Source organism: Rhincodon typus, chromosome 7, assembly GCF_021869965.1.
Source record: "Rhincodon typus isolate 14 chromosome 7, sRhiTyp1.1, whole genome shotgun sequence".
Taxonomy (NCBI): Eukaryota; Metazoa; Chordata; class Chondrichthyes; order Orectolobiformes; family Rhincodontidae; genus Rhincodon; species Rhincodon typus.
Window position 1 is genome coordinate 41216918 of NC_063338.1, and position 19799 is coordinate 41236716.

Here is a 19799-nt window from a genome sequence, read left to right on the forward strand (position 1 = left end):
TTCTCTCTCCGTCAGTCCTTTGGGAGCCAGTTTTGATCTTAAACAGGACTTCCTTTGGAGGTAGTCCATGTTGTTATTTAGTTTCCAGAAACCTGTCTGCAAAGTGACTTATAAAAATATTTCCAAGATACTGATTATCTGCAAAGTTCAAACAAGCACTGGGAACATAACCTACTCAGAACTTTCAATAAGTCTCTCTTCTCAGTTCTTGAATAATTTGTACAAAGTACAGGCTGTTTCCCAGTGATTGTCCAGTCAACTTAAAACAACTCTGGAGCACTACAGCAAACGGTGCAGACCAGAGAAAGGACGCAAGGAAATACTTATGGACTATTCATCTACAATAAAGTGGTATTCAGGAGATCAGCTAACAAAATCAACTAAATAGATCCTTTTTATGTTAGATTATAGTTGTATAAATATTGAAGTTACTTGCATAACAAACCAACACTTGCAGTGCATAAAGACAGTTACATTTATTTATTTTTTCTAAGCAAAGAAAATGAAAAATCATAATACATTTTCAATTCTCTCATTTATCCATTTTTAACAAGGTTATAAAACAAGTACTGTACTTGCAACAGAAGAGACATAGCTTACTAAAATACAATCTTTAATTCTATGAAATATTTTCATTTTAATAGCAAATGAGATCTGCATATATAAATAAAATGTGCAGTATTTACAAATCTATACAGGCACACTAATAGAAAAAAGGTGTGATAAGCAATAGAGAAATAATCAAAATAAAAGCACTGGCAAAATGTAGGAGAATTTACAGTCAATTCGCAGTCTTTGCCATTGTTTCATCTCTAAGCCACTAATAGCAATTTAAAAAATAGCTTCAGTTAGTTTTCTTTTGCATAGGAGACTCAATAACATGAAAAAGGAAAACTCAAACTTGCAATTCATAAGAGTTTCAGTTTTCTATTATTTTAAAAAAAGTCCAACAAAACAGATCTTTTGACATTTCATTCTTTTTTTATCTCAAGTTTCTTGCTCCTGGGAACAAGGAATACACTGCCATCACTGGTCTGCTGCAATGAGTATTCATTGGGAGAATACGAATTTCCATCTTCATCTCGTAGCATACTAAAGACCTCATGATATAGATTGTTCAACTGTTGCTTGATCTGGAGGAGGTTTTTGGTATGTTCTCCCTTTTCTTGCAGAAGCTCCTCCTTCTCATCTTTAAGTAGATCCAGATCTTGTTCAAGACCCAATATATTTTCTAGTTTGCGCTTGCGGCAATTCTGGGCAGCCACCTTGTTTTTGCCACGGCGACGGATGTCACGGATAAGAGCAAGCTGGGCCTCGCCGAGCTGATACTTGGACACCATTTCATTGAAATCATCAACAGGAAGGTTGACAATCTTTTTCACAGAGAAAGGAACATTCAGTGCTTTAGCCCTCTGCTCGTCCCTGGAGAGTCGAGCTTCCGATCGTTTTGAATGCTTATCTTTGGTGAATGGGACTTTATTGTGCCCAGGACTCACTGGCAGGTCATCCTTTGGTCCTTTGTTGTAAAGGTTCTGTCTAGCATTTGACTTTGTAAGGCTGTGAAGAGAGGGTGCCTGATAGTTACAGTCACTTTGAAACTGTACTGGGTACAATTCACCAAATTCAGGCTGAACACTCCTAGAACAGCTTTCCATGTCATCTGTGTCAGAATCACTATAACCATTAGAAGCATCTCCACAAACAGATGACTGCATTGAATTACCTGGAGAGGATCCACCAGGGCTTGAGCCCATAGACAAGCCAGAGTCAGAATCCGGAACCTCAGGCAAATTTTGTGGCTGATTACAATCAAAATCTTTATTCACCTCCAACTGAGCGATATTGATTTGTTCAAGAAGAGAATCATCTAGAATGCCAGTGAGTGAGTCATTCATATCGTTACTTTGGGAAATGTTGCTGTTTCTCTGCATATTCAGAGACGTAGAGAAAAGCAGGTCACTGAAATGATTATTGCTGAATGAAAGGTTCATGCCATCTGACAGATTTGTTTTAGGCTGAAAAAGTGTGGGACTTTCAGATGGCATTACTTCCTCATATGGACCATCAAAGAGAGAGAGAAAACTGGTGTTGCTGCCTGACACATGATCAGCTGACAGAGTTGTACTGAGGCTGTAGCTGTCATTTTGCATCTCAGAAGATTTACTTTTGGAAGAATATTCTGTGGATCCAATACTTGTAATATCGTCATTCTGCATGTACAAACACTATTCAGAAAGAGCACAAACACATCATGAAGAAAATAAATACCTTAATCACTTAGTTTAAAAGAAAAAGTACTGAAGGGTGTAAGAGTTATGAAAGGGTTTAACAAGACAGACGTGGAGAAATTTCACTTAACCAAATCTTGTGGCCGCATATACAACATAGTAGCTAAAAATGAAGTAAAGAGAAATTTCTTTACTAAGAGAGTAGTTACATTGCACAACTCATGTAATACATGTAAATTGATGAAGTAAGGGTAAATTACACAAAAATATGAAGGAGAAAAAGGCTTGATATTCATCCTAATGGGACTGGAGGAAAAGTTGTGGGAAGTAGTTCATATGAAGCATCAAAATTAGTACAGGATTGAATAAGCCGTTTCTATGCTGCCATTTCTATGCAAGATCGTGCAGAAAATGGTTTTAAGTAGGTCAGGATTGATCTATTCAAAAAGTCAGCAGAAGATAGAGGTTGAATACCTAGCCAGCTACATTTACCTCAAGCAAAATGAAATGAAAAACTCTAATTAGCTCTTCAGTTAAATAGCCGTTCTAATTAAAAGCACAGTGCCATAAACAAACAAACAATTCTCAAAATGTGTCCCATTTATTAGTTAAAGATAGGAAGTTAATAAATGTTAAGACACATGTGTTTGATATTGTTGATATGAAGGAGGAGTATAAAAGTTTTCTATGCAGCATGATCTTTTGACAATGTATTAAGAAAGAGAAAAGCCTCTGAAAGCTGGTGGTCAATGTTATTTTAGTGCATTAGATATGCTGGCAAATTGCTTGAGTATTTTAGAATTGCCCAGGGACCTGCTTCTAACACTAAAAATTCATAATTAAGAAAGACTAAACATTAAGCTGAAAAAGTCTCATTCTCTTACATTCCTACCCCTATAAATAATTATACCCATTGAGACTAGGCCATACATGTTAATGACAGCCCAATTTTCAAAACAAAATGTAGCTTCTGTAGATTAGAGAAAAATTTATATATAATTATTTCACCCCAGCTTGGCCCCCAACATTGTCTAAAATGCAATAATTGTACTCAAATAGTAGTATATGCTACGATTAAATCCTGCAAATCAAATGTAGACACTCTGCAGGATGAAAGCTTTTATTGTTTAAAATGTCTACTTATCTGCATTTAAGCGCGCACACACACACACAAATTAAGGTCACATAATATGCATTTGAAGAAAAACGTAAACGGAGCTGGATCTTGATGTCAGATTAATATTGTAAGAGACAATGACTGTCTTGTTCTGTGAACAAATGGTATTACAGGTCTGAATTCTTTGGGTGTTTGTTACATGCATGCTCCTTCTGAATTCAGCTATTGTATTTACCTGAAGTTCTGGGATTGAAAGCAGCTCTTGCCAGGTTTGCTCCAAGTCCTGCAGAGGGTTTGATTCAGGTGCTGTGGATGGAAGGATTGCAGTAGTTCCTTGCTGTGCCTGATGAGGAGACATTGGCTGTGGACTGGTCCGGGCCGGAACAGGAGGTTCAAGGGCAACTGGACGAGACTAGAAACAAATTTGTTTTAATTTGAAGAGAGCACTTTTCTGCTGTCTGGCCTTTACCGCATTTCCTGAGTTATGTTGCAAAAATCTTAAAAAGGAACAATTTAGGTTCCCTGAATCAGTATGGTTACATTTCCATATAAAAGCTTCCACACTGCTTTCAGTCATGATGATTGAAACAGTTAAAATAGACAATAACACTTCAATCTGGCCATAGTTTGATTGTTTAAAACCAAGTTTTACAAAATTCACCAGACAGCCAACATAGTAAATTTAACAAGATCCAAATTGTAAATGAATGTTTGTTCTTACAAGATATCTAAAATCTTAGCCACAGGGAGCAATATTTTCAAAATTTCAAATATAGTTAACCCAGCAAACAGCACCTTTCTAGGATCTTCAGTTAGATGGTAGGACAAACAATAAAAGGGCTTACCTCTATATCATTTACAAATGGAAATGACTCTGCAAGAAGCTGCATACATTCATCAAATGACAAAGCTCCATCATCTCTCTCCGTCGTCTTTACAGTCTACGTTGAAAATTGGTTGGCAACCAAAAATTTTTTATAACATTGGGGAGAGAAGAACAGTAAAGTTTAATGAGGTTTTTGCATATATTTGGAGATTAAAATTAGATGTATTTGAGTTATTTTTCATAAAGATCTAGCAAACAGCAATACGTGGTCCTCAGAATTCAGCTGTGCTTCATGCAGAGCTGTTAAAGTCTTTGTACCTGTGTAGGCTCTGTAATTCCTCCTGAGATTTCAGGTTCACTGTGCTTGGCTGGCCGAATGGCAACAAATTCACCCGTTTCTTCATCTAGCTGCAGGTGTGCCAGTAAAGCCTTCTCTTGTTCTTTCTGCAACTGTTCCTGCTTTTCCTTCTCAAGTTTCTTCTGCTTCTCTAGCTCATATTCCTTTTGTCTGTAGTTATAATCAAAATCTTCACGAACAACACCGAGATCTATGTCCTGCCTCCACAGGATGTCAATTAAATCAATGTTCTGTTTAAAAAACGCAAATCGCAAGCCAAATTAATAGTAATAGTAATTTAATACTAAAGATTAACATTAAAATTTACTATTAATACTTTATACTTAAAAAGTGTTGCTGGAAAACACACAAATGCACTAGGGTCAAAGATACAAGACTACACACAAATACACCGGGGGTTGGTTATGAATATATTAATCTGATGGTTAGGTGGAAATGATTAACCATTTCATATCACACCCACCCACTCTAAGTTCAAAATGACACTACTAACAATTGTTTCAACTAAGGCAAGGTATTCGCTGCTGAACAAAATTAGAAAGCCTGAATGTCTGTTATTTCTGCATCTTTTTCCTATTAAACAGTCCTGTAGGCACTGCAATAATTGGTTCCTGTTTTAACTTCACTACAATTTTACAAAAAAAATGAAGACCATCCTGTGTTGCGTAAAATTGGAAATGTTAAAATGTATATTAAATATAAATCTGGTATTTTAACATGAACAAAAGAAAGCATATCAATGAAAAATACGCTAGTTGTAGTTCACCTGCATGCATTCCTCATTAGGTAAGGTAATACTCTAATGCAAGTTTTGCCATTTACAGCTAAAAGGAAACAGTAGACAATTCATGTATTATGAAAGTTTGAACAGAAACATCTTCATTTCCTTGATTGCTCAATGTATTGCATCATTTTACTGGAAGAGAAGCAGTGGTCTGACTGGGTCTTAGTGAACTTGGGAAATTCCCCCTCAACCCCGTAACCACAAGAATGAGTTTATTTGCACACTGACCAGGAGGGAGGAACAAGATGACAAAAACAAGCAGATACCTGTTCTGCACATCATTGCGCTGCAGTTTGAGTTAGCAATCAGATTTGGGCTATTCCCGGTTGTGCCCTTCCCTCCTGATTAAGAAGTCAGGTGACCTTTTTCAGGGCCTCTAACATTGCAGTCTGTAAACTAGTGTAAGATAGCAGATCCCAGGCAAACTGACCTTGAACTCTTGCACTGTCCCAGTGGGACAAAGAACCATGAAACAGTACGGATGTGTGCAGAAACGTGTAACCCATGCAACTCTGCCGTGTTATCCAATTATTTTTAAAAACAATGAAATTACACATTACAACTAGTCACCCAAATAAAGCAGGAAATATCTAGGAATTGTCAAAACCAATCAAGAATGATTAAATTAAATTCAATATACCTAATAAATTGAGGATTAGTCCGAAGGAAGGTAACCATGAAAGTTCAGGTTGGTTTTACAATTCCAACTGGTTTACTACCAATTAGAGTCCTAATTGTACTCACTCCATCACTGGTGCCTTCATTGCTAAATTCTGGACTTCCTTTCCTAAACCTCGCCACCTTCAGATATTTTGCAAAAACCTACTTCTTTGACCAACTTTTTTGGTCACCTAGCTTAATACCTTGGGGAAGTTGATCACAAATTTGCAACATAAAATGCTAGTTGTTGCAATAATGTTGTTCAAGGGAAGAGTAGCTGCCATCCTATGCTGTCTACCTTAAATCGAGCTCCACTTCCACACCATGGACTTTGCTCCATGGTTAGAAAGCAAAAAGTAATAGGCAAAAATGTGACATGCAAATGTTATCCACATTCCAAGAACAAAGGCAATGATTTATTTATCTCTGATACTCACAACCAACTTGTAAAGCTAATTGCCTGAAATGCGGCATATCTTTCTTGCTGAAAATGTAGAAATTCAGATTTGGTCCCTGTACTGTCCTTTTTAGATTCTGGCTGAAGTGCACTGTTAGCTTGTTGTCTGAATGTTATTTCCCATGCTAACAGAACGGTAATTAACCTAAGAAATGAAGGATTTCTTTTGAAAAAGTTTTTCATGGCATCTTTATAATCAAGGAACTGAATTTGCAAAAAGAATGGATCCAAAGCAACATATAAAGAGAAGCAATGAAGGCTTCTATCCAGTCTACTCAATTTACACAAACATGAATTTAAAAATGTTTGTGTTGAAAAAGTGCTTTTCATGTCTCAAAGTGCTTTACAGCCAATGAAGTACTTTTGAAATATTGCCAGTGCTATAATGTAGGAAAAACATGTCATCATGCAAACAGCAAATTCAAAACAGCAATATTTATTAGAGATAGTAGGAACTGCCGATGCTGGAGAATCTGAGACAACAAGGTGTAGAGCTGGATGAACACAGCACGCCAAGCAGCATGAGGAGCAGGAAAGCCGACGCTTCGGGTCTGGACCCTTCTTCAGAAATGGGTTTCTGAAGAAGGGTCCAGACCCGAAGTGTCGGCTTTCCCGCTCCTCTGATGCTGCTTGGCCTGCTGTGTTCATCCCAGCTGTACACATTGCTGAGACAACAAGATTTATTAAATTTTTTTGGGATGTTGATTGCAGGATAAACATTGGCCAGGTCACGAGGTATAGTTTCCCTATTGCCCAAACATTGCCATGGGATCTTTTACACCTAAGCAAGCAGAAAGGGCCTTGGTTTAATGTCTCATTCCAAAAAAAGAGACCAGAGATCAATGCAGCACTTCCTAGTACTGCATTGCAGTTTCTGCCTTGGGTTTGGTGTTCAAAAACTGCAGAGGAAACTTGGAACTGAAAGTACCACTGAGCCAGGGCTGGCACAGGCAAGGAAAAGCTTGCAAGTTCAGTAAAGTTTATCCTATTTTCTTGGTGGACCAATCGCTGGCCCCTTCTCTTCCTCATCTGCATGCTGCCTTGTATCATTTGACACCATGAATAGGGGAGGTGGGGGCAACTTAAATATGTGAAGACAGGCCAATCTCTCCATAACTTTGCTTAGTACACCAACAGTAGATGAGCCGTCAGACACATTGTCCGAATCAGCCAAGTTTATTTGGCTCTGTGGGACTTGATTGGCAATGACCTGCTGGAGGCATACAACAGTCTGCTTCTGGCAAGTACCATGAGCGAATCCATGAGGAAAGGTACCATCACCCTCATCTACAAGTGGAAGGGGGAAAAAAGGGAGGAAACTGGAAATTGGCAACCACATCATTCCTGAATGCAAACTGCAAAATCCTGTCCAAGGTCAACTGGGTCAGGTCTGCTCTGGGATTGGTGATTCACCCCAACCAAACATGTGCTGTACCGGGCAAGACAATCTGAGAGCCTCACGCTCCTCAGGAATATGATTGCCTATGTGCAGGACAGCAGGGCTTGGGTGCTGGCTGCTCTCCAAAATGGGGTTTGGAGAGGGAATGTGCAATCAGATCAAACTGCTCTATACCAACATCGCTAGTGCAGTCTCAATAAATGGTTGGGAATCAGAGCTTCCTGATCAGATCTGGAGTAAGGTAGGGCTGCCCACTTTCTCCTACCTTGTATATTGTATAGAGCCATTTGCATCCATCTGGAAAGATGCGAGCCTGAGAGGGGTGACTTTTCCAGGCAGACGCCTGCAGTTCAAAGCTCCCTGTACATGGATGACATCGCCATTTTCTGCTTGGATCTGCAGTCAATGTGCAGACTCACGAGCATCTGCGACCAGTTTGAGCTGGCCTCTGGAGCAGAGGTAAAGAGAGCGCACGTTCTTTGGGAACTAGGTCAACCGATCCTTCGCTCCCTTCACCATCAGCTGAAGGTGCTGGGAATATGGTTCAGAGGCCGGGGCACGCAAGTCATCAAAACGAAGCATAAACTGGTCTTTTGGGAGCACGGCTCCCTCTCCATTGCAGGTAAAAACCTTGTCATCATCAGGTGTGAGGCACTCTGTTGTTGTACGTGGTGCAGGTATGGCCCATCCCCCAAAACTGCACTGTTTCAGTCACCCAAGCCATCTTCCATTTCATCTGGAAGCATAAGATACACCACATCTGCAGGGACTCCATGTACAAAAACGTGGATAAGGGGGATGATGAATATACCCAACATTGCCCTCATCCTGATGACCACCTTTGCAAGCAGCTGCATCAAGCGGTGTGGACCCTTGGTACACAAACACCAACTATGTACAGGTTCTACCTGTCCTCAGCATTGCTAAGGATGGGACTGGCCAAGCGGTTGGACTGTTCTGTATCACCTGTTCTTTGTAGAGAAATTTGTGAAGAAGAACACCTTTGACCACCAGTCCATCAGGAAGTGGTCAGCATTTAGGGTCCTTGAAACCCTAAGGGAAAAAGTAGAAGGTGGATCCTGTCATGTGGTTCCCTGAGCTGACTGTCAGGAGTCATTTGGCAGAATGTCTCATCAGAAATTTCTAACAAGCACCAAGACATCGTTTGGCTGGTAGTGAGAAGGGAACTACCCATGAGATCCGTTATGTATGCCCGATCAATCTGCGCTACTGCACGCTACCCTCGAGGAAAGGCGGGGGGGGCGGTTGACACCATCACGCATCTCCTTCTGGGATGCGCCTTTACAAAAGGAATCTGGAGAAAGATGCAGTGATTTGTGTAGAGGTTTGTCCCAAGCAGCTCCGTGATGCTGTGTTCAATGGTCTGTACCGCAGTACACAAACCGAGTCAAATCAGCTGCACCTGGAGGACCACCAACTTGGTGAGTGACGCTCTTTGGTCTGCCCGAAACTAGTTGCTCTTTCAGTACCAAGGAGTTGATCCCAACTGAGTGCTGCAGACTGGCACATTCCAAGATCCAGGACTACACTCTAAAGGATGCACTAAAGCTTGGGCCGACTGCCGCCAAGGCACAGGGGAGAAAAGCCACTGTCTGAGATCTTCCTGAAGGTAAATGGGGGTCTGTTCAGTTATTGGACCTCCCAGTGTCTCAAATACATATACATACAATATTAATATTTACAAGAGTTCTTCATTTTTTGGATAGAGTCAAATGTTTTGTTTGTTTACTTGATATGCAACTGTACAGAACTAAACTGCATTTGTGACAATGTATATGTAGAGTTTTTTAAAAAATGAATAAAGTATATTTTTGAAATAAAAACACATTTTTGTTGAACTTTCCTAGCCAAACACTGGGAAACAAAAACCAAATGTCTTCAGCACTCATCACAAACACTTTTCATGAGCATGTGAATTACTGATCACTCATGCTAACCCAGGCTACTCAACTGGTGTGTCCTGATAAGCTGTGTTTAAGCCTCATTTTGGGCTGGAGGAACATTTGTATTGGAATTCCTCAACGGTTAGTAATAGAATCCTTGGCTTGCCTGATATACACAAGTGACACTGAAATTGTCTCCCACACAGCAAGATCAAAGTCTACAGATCGTAGAAAACCTGGGAGTATTCTAAGCAGTGAGGTAAATGGTGCTGAACTCCAAAAGGACAAAAACAAGCTGGTAGATTTGGCAGATGGGTGATAGAGGAAGTTCAACACAGAATTGTGAGCTAACGCACAATGAACATAGACAGATAGCATAAACCGAAGAATACTATTCTAAAGGGTGTGCATGAGTAGAGCCCTGTATCTATATGGTACAAGTCATTAAGGATAGCAGGGCAAGTTAGGAGAGCAATTAATAAAGCATGCACCATTCTGGGCTTCAAAAGTAGTGCATCACGTCCTGGTTTACAAGACCAGCACTAATCCAAACTATGGGAATCACTGCTTGAGCGTGTCATTCCAGAAAGGATATGAACACATTGGAGAGAGTGTACAGAAGAGATTTATTAATTTATTAGAATAGTTTCAAGACTGAGGATAGATTGGAGAGGCTGGGACGGTTTCCCTGGCGGGAAGGCAGCCAAGAGGAGATCTGTTGGAAGTTTACAAAATTAGAAGGGTTTTGGATAGATAAGATAGGGAAAAACTGCTGCTACCCATAAAAGGGAAGAGGAGATAGATTTACAATAGTAGCAAACGTGGTGTGAGAAAAACAAAAACAAAAAAAAAAGAAAAAGAATCAGCATTTACTGTCTAGACTGCACTGCCCGAAAAAGGTGGAGGAAGCTGATTCAATTCAGACATTCAAGAGGGCATTGTTTCTATTCAAATGATCATCCAAATGTGCAAGGACATGGGGGCAAAAGATAGGAAAATGGCACTAAATAACTGACTGATCTGGACAGCTTGTGCAGGCAAGTAGGTGTGATAGTCTCCTCCTGCTCTGCAACACTTCTGTAATTGTGACATCTTTTCTATTGTGGAGATCTATTTTCACCTTCAAAACAAACGTCTTCTCAACTCATCATCAAGACCTACATTTATGCTGTTTTATCGAACTAGTACTGAAAAGCTTTTCTGACTGTCTTCTAATCCTTCATCCTTCATGAACTCCAGCTTGTCCAAAGCTCTGCTACTCTCATCCCAAACCACAATTTCACACTTGCTCTTCACACCCGTCTTGATTGGTTTGCATTGGTCAGATATGTAAAATTCTTAATTTTGTGTCTAAACCTATTTATGGCCTCAGAATCCTCTTAATGGTTGGAGCAGATAGGCATAGCTAACCCACATCTTCTCCAAGTGACAAGAACATCCTTGTTCTTTAGGAACTAGTCGAAACAAAGATTACAGTTCACTTATACGCACTAGTAGACTGTTCAAACATGATAACTCTCTGAAAAAGACATTTGCTGCTAATGACATTTTGTCTAAATAGTTCATAGTGATGTCTGTATCTCACTATTGATATCCACAACTTTAATCATGAGATTTACCATGTGGTTTCTCCAAAGACTAAACCCTATTTTAAGTAATAAAACAAACTTTAGTACTGCATTCGGCATGCATCCAGAGCTTCAATATCCATTAGTGTGGAGACCAAAACTAGATGCAGTATTCCAAGTGCAATTTATACAATCCAACTATAATACTAAGTTATCTTAATGCTAGTAATAGTTTTCACTTTAGCTAGGGGGATTTATAATCCTGGAAACCTTATGATATTACAACCCCAATGTCTTAAATTTTTCATTGCTTAGGAAATCCAAAATCCTGGAATATCTAATGAATACTATATTAGCTAGACAACATTCCATAATCAAAATTTGAACAATAAATTCTATGGACTTCATCCAATTGCATATCCTGATACTACATGGCCTCTTGTCATATCATTTTTTTATGATTTAATGATTGCTTTATATGATTTTGCAATTAAATTATTGCCTTGAATGGCAAATGCAGAAAAAAAACTTTAAAAATATTTATTGAAGGCTAAATCCCAGCTCAGAAACGTTCCATGTTTCAAACAGAAGCAGTGTCAGAGATAGCAAAAATAGTTATTTAGAAGATTGTTCATAGCTGGATCTACCCCAACTGCAGAGTGCAGCCAGAGAGCGATACAACAGTTCATTTTGAGAGAAATGAACTGACAGCTGACTTCTGCAAACAGAAAAACATCCAACCACATCTCGAAGGTGAGCAGCAATAGCAGAAACATATTATACTGCACAGTCTCTTAGGATAAAGCCTTCCCCCACCCCAAATCTCTGAAAAGTGACAATTTGAGCGCTTGGGGGTTCCTATTCAGCATGGTTTATTTTGACACTCAAATTGATTATCTCAATAACTTAAATAAACATAGGCCCTCCAATCTGACACGTGCAAACCTCTCCATTTTGAGGCAGGAGTTCTCAATTTGAGTTAAATTGAGGTAGAGTCAAACTGTAATGCTGTTCTATAATAATTGTACTCAAGTTTCAGTACACAGCACACAATTAGAACAAACAATATTTACAGCTATCTTGGCTTAGTGCTAGCTCACTTGTCTAAGCCAGAAGTTCAAGGGTTCAAGACACTCCAGAGATTTCTGAAGTGCTGTTATAAAGTCAGTCACACAGCACGGAAACAACCCTTTAGTCCAACTCATCCATGCTGACAAAGTTTCCCTAAATCAAACTAGTCCCATGTGCCTACATTTCACCCACATCCTTCTAAACTTTTCCTATTCATGTGCATGTCCAAATGTCTTTTAAGTGTTGTAACTGTACCTGCATCTATCACTTCTTCTGGCAGTTCATCCCACATAAAAAACCTTCAGAAAATGTTGCCCCCTCAGGTCCCTTTTAAAATCTTTCTCCTCTCACCTTAAAAATATGACCCGTTGTTTTGAACTCCCGTACGCTCGGGAAAAGACCTTTACTATTCACCCCATTCATGCCCCTCATGATTTTATAAAATCTCTATAAAGGTCACCCCTCAAGCCTCTGTGCTCCAATGAAAAAGTCCCAGCCTATCTAGTCTCTCCTTATAACAACTCAAACCTTCCAGACCTGGAAACATCCTAGTAAATCATTTCTGAACCCACTCCAATTTAATAATATCCTTCCTATAGCAGGGTGACTAGAACTGTACAGTGTTCCAAAAGTGGCCTCACCAAAGGCCTGTACAGCCTCAAAATGACATCCCAACTTCTATACTCAATGGTCTGAGCAACAAAGGCAGGCATGCTAAATGCTTGCTTAACCAGTGACACAACTTTCAAAGAACTATGTATCTGAAACCCCTAGGTTTCTGTTCAACACGACTACCCAGGGCCCTACTATTAATCGTATAAATCCTACCCTTGTTCGCTTTACCAAAATGCAATACCTCACATTTATCCAAATTAAATACCATCTGCCACTCCTCAGCTCATTGGCCCAATTGATCAAGATCCTTTTGTAATCTTAGATAAACCTTTTTCTCAGTTACCTATACCATCAATTTTGGTGTCATTCAAATGTACTAACCACACTTTCCCAATTCTCATCCAAATCGTTAATATTAATGACAAACAACAGTAGATCCAGCACCAATCCCTGCCGAAAACAGCTGGTCGCAGGGCTCCAGTCCAAAAAACAACCCTCCACCACCATCCTCTGTCTCCTACCATCAAACCAATTGACAAGCTCTCCCTGAATCCCATATGATCCAACTTATCTAGTCTACCACACAGAACCTTGTCAAAGACTTTACTAAACAAACTCCATGTGGACAATGTTTTCTGATCTGCCATGAATCTTTTTGGTTGCAAAAAAACTCAGTCAAGTTAGTGAGACACCATTTCCAAGCACAAAGCTATGCTGACTATCCCTAATTAGATCAGGTCTCTACATATGCATGTGAATTCTCTCAGAATCCCCTCCAAAAACTTAGCCACCGCTGATGTTAGACTCACCAGTCTATAGTTCCTAAGTGCCATCTTTCAGGTGGGATCTATGGCTCTGCACAGGTGGTGCCAAAATACCATCCCATACAGTCAGTTCTGCTATAACACATGTTCCAGCAACAACGCAACTGACGAATAGGGAACGCTATTTCTAAAATGCAAATTTATCTTGGCTATAAACATGATTTAAAAGGCTGATTGCAGCCAGAGCGGGATAAGGACAGTGTTCATCAATTTTGAAAGAGCTTTAACATCAAAGAATGCAATCGACATTATCGTGGAGGCCTGGGGTGGTGTTAGTAAGGATCGCTTGCATGCAGTTTGGCAGAAGCTTCTCCCAAATATTTTTCCAAGATTTGAAAGATTTTGACCTGTCAGAGGAGCTCCCAAGAATCAAATAACATTGTGCTGATCTTGCAAAGCAAGTTGGATTTGAAGAAGTGGTGAGTGAGGATGTTGAACAACTGTTTGGGTCCCACTGTGAAGACTGCTCTACAGCTGATCTACAACAACTTGTCAATGAGGGGGAAGTGGAAGCAGGAGATGAAGATGAAGTCCAGAATGCAGCACCATGAGAGCTTTCTGCTTCTGTTTTGTCTTCTTTCCTGAGGGAAGTTGAGAAGCAGTTGCAGCTCCTAAAGGGCAATGATTACAATGCAGCAAGGTAGCAGTTTGTGGAATAAGATCTTATTTGGCACCCTATGAACAGCTTCTTCATGAAAAAAGGGAAAGGGCAAAGCAGCAAAAACTGGATGTCTTTTTTTAAGCCAACCCCCAAAGAAACACAGTCAAAGGACAGTGAACCACAGCCATCCACTTCTGGATTAACTACTTTTCGCCCTAACCCTGCAACCACAACTGCTGATGCTGATGACAACCCTGAGCACGTGCATTAACAAGAGAACAACCTCAAAACCTCCTTCCCCCATCAAGTCATCTTGACATTTTTTTCAAGGTAAGGTGTTAAATTTACTTTTATTTCATTATTAGATCGGAATTAAACACTTATGCAATCTGTGCAATCCTGTGTGTTCGGCTTTTGAGTGGCACGATGGCTCAGAGGTTAGCACTGCTGCCTCACAGCACCAGGAACTCTGGTTCGATTCCACCCTCCAGCAACTGTGTGCAGTGTGCACGTTCTCCGTGTCTGCGTGGGTTTCCTCCGGGTGCTCCAGTTTCCTCCCACAGTCCAAAGATGTTCAGGCTACGTAGATTGGCTGTGCTAAATTGCCCATCGTGTTCAGAGAGGTGTAGATTAGGTGGGTTATAGGGGAGTGGGTCTGGTTGGGATGCTCTCAGGATCAGTGTAGGCTTGTTGGGCCGAACGGCCTGTTTCCACACTGCAGGGATTCTATGATTTTTGAGCGATTTTGTTTTGTGGTCTGCCCCAACCCCACTCTTCCCCATAGGGGAAAGTTATTACTATAGCACAACTTTCTATAACACGATGTTGTGTAGGAATTCAACTATCTTGTTTTAGCAGAATCAGTATTTAAAGTGGGGTGTGGAGTTCTCCCAATGTCCCAAGTAATGTTCATCACAACCAAAACTAGCAAACATAGTTCAGTTGGCCATTTATCTTACTGTCTTTGGAATTTTCCTTTGAGTAAATTGGTTACTTTTTTTTTAAAGAAAGAAAGAAACATTGTAAACACCAATGACATTTCAAAGATATTTCATCATCCATGAAGCACTTTAGGTCATCCAGAGGATAAAAATGGTGCAAATTCTTTGCATGACCTGCAATGACATCTGGCACATACGACCAAATCATCACACAAGAACAAAGCTAACAGTGTGGTCTATCTTCTATACCACATGGTTGCGTAATGAGAAACCACTATTCCAAATACTCCGGGAAGATTACAGACCATGCATTTAAGAAAATTCTGTCCAAATAATTTTCAGTCTAACACGCTGTTGACAGTCAGTTATTAAATGCCTCTGTAAACATGTCTGTGTGAAAGGAATTACTAGCTGAATAGAGCAACATTAAGACAAAAGAGGACTTTCCTCTAGAAATATCCGATTGTACATACTAGTAGCGTAACAGATGCAAACTGTCAACAACCCGCTCAGATGATGACAGCAGTATATTAAACACTACGCTTGTATTCAAGAGGATGTTGGATTGCCCTTGATTTCTTGTAGAGAAACAAGACAGAAATAAACACACTCTCTAGGATTAAACTTTCAGGGCAGCTCGGAGCTGAAGGGACGTAGAAAGTTCTTCAATTCCAAGGAATTGATGGATTAGTCAAAGTGAAAAGCAAGTGTATTTTAACTTTCAAATGCAACCCTAAACTCAAAGTTTTAAAAATTACGTACAAGATTGACTGGGTCAATAAATCTATTAAAGGAATTCAGAAGTGACCTCTTTACCTGGAAGTTGGCTTGAATTTGAAATAGCATGGATGTATTTAAGAGAACATGAAAAGGACATGAAATAACATGTTATTAGTTATTACATAATGTCGGATGGGTAAAATTCACATGGAGCACTATCACTGGTGTGGACCCTGTGGGCCAAACAACTTCTGTGCTGTAGGCTCCATGTAATTCTATGCAGTTATGTAGTTTGTTTCCAGTCACAAGTTAGTGAAGATCATGTGCATTATACTTTGTCTCATCAGGATTATGCAAAAAGCTTCGACATTTGGAGAGGTCTATTGAAGTTAAATATTTCAAGTGAATTTCAGCTCAAGACAATCATTTATTAAGAAACTGCCAAAGCCGGGATCCAAATTTAAACACCACACCTTTCATCTACTAAGGATCAACTGTGTACAAACTTGAGCTATGTAAAGCTAGTTAAAGCAGCTTGGATTCCAAACGGAGTCCTGCCAGACTTGGAGGTCAGATGCAAAGATAAACACATTGCATGAGCCACACAACTTCATTCTAGAAACACGCAGATCAATCTGTATCTACAAAAACAGATGAATTAATTGTGTGGGTGGGGATCCTTGGGTAAATTTGAAAGGCGTTACAGATAAACAGTGTAAAACAGAATGAAGGATGAGAGACAAACACAGGGAAGAAATAGTAAACAAGCTGTAAAGTGTAGGATTTCTTCAAATGGTCAAATAAATTGTTTTGAAAAAACAATAGGGTGTAAAGTCAGAAATTTTAAAAAAATTTGCAGCGAACTTTACATGAGAATTATGGATTAAAAAAAAGAGAATTTAATTTTCATTTATTCTTAATTGCCCAGAGTGGGGGTTAGGAGTCAAGCACATTGCTGAGAGTTTGGGAGTCACACGTAGGCTAGACCAGCAAGGACAGTAGTGGGTTTAAAAGACATTGTCATTACGGCATTTGGTTCACTCAATGATACAAAGAGGAAAATCTGCCCTCCTTACCCCAGTCTGGCCGACATATCACTTCAGAACCACAGAAATGTATGTTTTTCTCAACCTATAAAATGACCTAGCAAGCCAATTGGTTCAAGGGCAATTAGGGACAGGCAACAAATGCTGGCTTTGACAGGGAGACCGATATCTGATAGTGAAGTGTCAAATGTCAGGACAAAGATGAAGGAGATTAACTGGGCTCATGCTGTTGATAAGCAAACAATAAGAAATCTCAGCCGTCTTGGGGTCCAGGGGCAAGGGAGACAGGGCCTTATACACGGAGTGTCATTTTTAGCTGCCAGACCTACTCCATACTTATGCTGCTTTTGGGGAATTTCCCCTGCCAGAAGTGAAGTTTCTCTTTAAAGGCATCTACTTTGAGGCAGCCAAGTTTCTTGTACAGTTGAGATGTCCACGATAAGAAAGAATATTCAAGGCTAAATCATAGTTGTCTTAAAAGCACTGTCAACTTGTAGGTTATATTTCTGCTTGCGATGGGAAAGTCTGGTGTCTTCTTGGTTGAATTTATTCTAGTTAGTGCATAGATTAGCAAACCATCTATCGTAAGATGACAAAGCTTGAAGAACCCATTGAAGCATGCACTTAATTGACTACAGGCTGCCCAGCTTCAAGTGGGCAGTTGCTATCCAATGATAAATGATCTTTTTCACCATTAGACGTAATACCTGGTGCCAAGTTGAATGAGGGCTTATAGCCCGCAACTGCGGCTTCTTGAGTAGTGCTGAAAGTAGATCACAGGGCTGCAGTGTCCTCTACAGGGTCGAGGCCTGAGCAAATAGTTTGGAGATCCTACATTGTTCAAGCATCTGGGATCACATCTTAGCATTTGACAATATCAAAGTAAAATGATAAAAATTAATGCTCTGCTGCAGATGACAAAGTCACATGATAATTGACTTTACAAGTCATCTTCAGGACTCTACTCTGGATTTAGTGGAGTATTTAGTCAGCATTTACTATCTTAGCTTTCTTCTCCACTGAGATACCCACAAGACAATCTATTTCCTGCCAGCTGGGGGGTCTGATTCACGAGCACTAGGGTTTAACCACACACCAGCAAACCTACATATTGTAGATGCAACTCTGGACTTAAGTATCCATCTCTTTTCCACAGTCAATAAAAAAACAAAAAACTGTTGGTTGTATGATGGAACCTTACCACCGTTTAGCACATCATATCAGCTAGTTGGACACGTGGTCACCATAAGACAGATTTGCAGCTGCCATCCTCCTTTGTGGTTCGGTTTACAGAGTATGCTTTGTCAAGTGTGCTAAAGGAATGCAACAAAGTGGACTAATAAGAGGCAACTTTGGTCTTAACCAAGGTGTAATTAATCACACGACAGTGATCAGGTACAAGTTTCATTGATACAATAGATATCATTAAGACTTTGAGGAGACTTAAATGGCAAGACTACCTTCTTTGAAAGGAGAGTTGTTTTCCACCCAAATCTTTGGGCATCCTATTGGTAGAGCTTAATGAAATCCCCAGCATTAATCCCTTTGGAACCAAACAGCCAACAGAAAGCGCTGAAAGCATGATGTGATGAACAGGCAAATTCTATCCTCTATGCTAACACACTGGCTATAGCACATCAACTGGAAACATATTCAGTGTCTTGTAAATGATGTAATTTTTCAAGTGATTTTTTTGAATTTGCTCATCTAACCAATTTGTTTTCCTGAAAACTATTATTTCCATGTGTTTGTACTATCATTAATATTTAGAAAGCTAACAATGCTAAATATCTACTCACTTCCAGCTCTGATCAATGTCCATACCCGAAACATTATCTGTTATCTCCAGAGAGAGTGACTAACCTGCATTTCTAGTAACTTCTCTGATTCAATTTCGAGCATCTGTGGTGTGTCGTTTTGGACAGATTAGCTGTTCATCAGATCTTAGATGAATTAATCGCTATCACTGAGTCATTAAAAATCAGATTAAAATCCACCTGCAAGGGTTTGGTTTTGTCACTATTTCTGAATGTCCTGAAGTGGCGAGTATGTATTATTCAAGTTAAAAATGCAAAGACAGTACTGCATGTATGAATCAGCTTTAGGATTTCAGACTGCACATCATTAATCAAGTACTGCAATTCGCACTTGCCTAAGCATCTTATTTTATGTGAAAGACTTTGTATATCAATCAGATCCATTTTAGAAACATTCATGCATATATTATCAATCCACTGGATGGAAATCTTTCCTAATTATTAGTGAAGATTTTCATGTGCTGTTCTAACTTATTTTGTTAAAATGTTAACAGGCTCTGCTACCAATGTGAGTAAGTTTGAGAACTACTAGAGGGAATAGTCCTTTGCTAGTCTAATCAACTGGTGGTGCAGGGTGCCAGTAGTGACAGTTACTGTTCTCCGCAATCTTAACCCTGAACTGTTGTGGTCGACTGGCACTCAGAAAACAAATGCAAGGTGCTTCTTAGGAGTGTTATAAAACAAAATTTGACACTATCATGCAAAGACCTATTAGAGTAAATACACACTAAATATTTACATTCTGAAAGTATCTTTACAGGATAGATTTACATTCTCAGTATGTACTCAACAGATGTTCTTTTAACAAAAAAAAAATCATTCTTACACCAAGACCGCTTTCAAGGCCAGCACTTATTATCCAT

The 19799-nt window shown here is 39.6% G+C and overlaps 2 protein-coding genes across 3 annotated transcripts in view; both read right to left on the reverse strand.

The window, feature by feature from the left end:
* The window catches only part of agps (alkylglycerone phosphate synthase), a 198260-nt gene that overhangs the window by 86422 nt on the left and 92039 nt on the right, over positions 1 to 19799 (reverse strand). The window lies entirely within an intron of this gene.
* Positions 466 to 19799, reverse strand: part of nfe2l2a (nfe2 like bZIP transcription factor 2a) — a 35740-nt gene continuing 16406 nt past the window's right edge. For both annotated transcript variants that reach the window (XM_048598841.1, XM_020510011.2), the window contains exons 2-5: positions 4490 to 4759; positions 4191 to 4286; positions 3581 to 3757; positions 466 to 2225 (exon numbers count right to left, since the gene is read on the reverse strand). In XM_048598841.1, the coding sequence (XP_048454798.1) occupies positions 972 to 2225; positions 3581 to 3757; positions 4191 to 4235 (1476 nt within the window). In that variant the 5' untranslated portion in view covers positions 4236 to 4286; positions 4490 to 4759 and the 3' untranslated portion in view covers positions 466 to 971. The remainder of the gene's footprint in view (positions 2226 to 3580; positions 3758 to 4190; positions 4287 to 4489; positions 4760 to 19799) is intronic.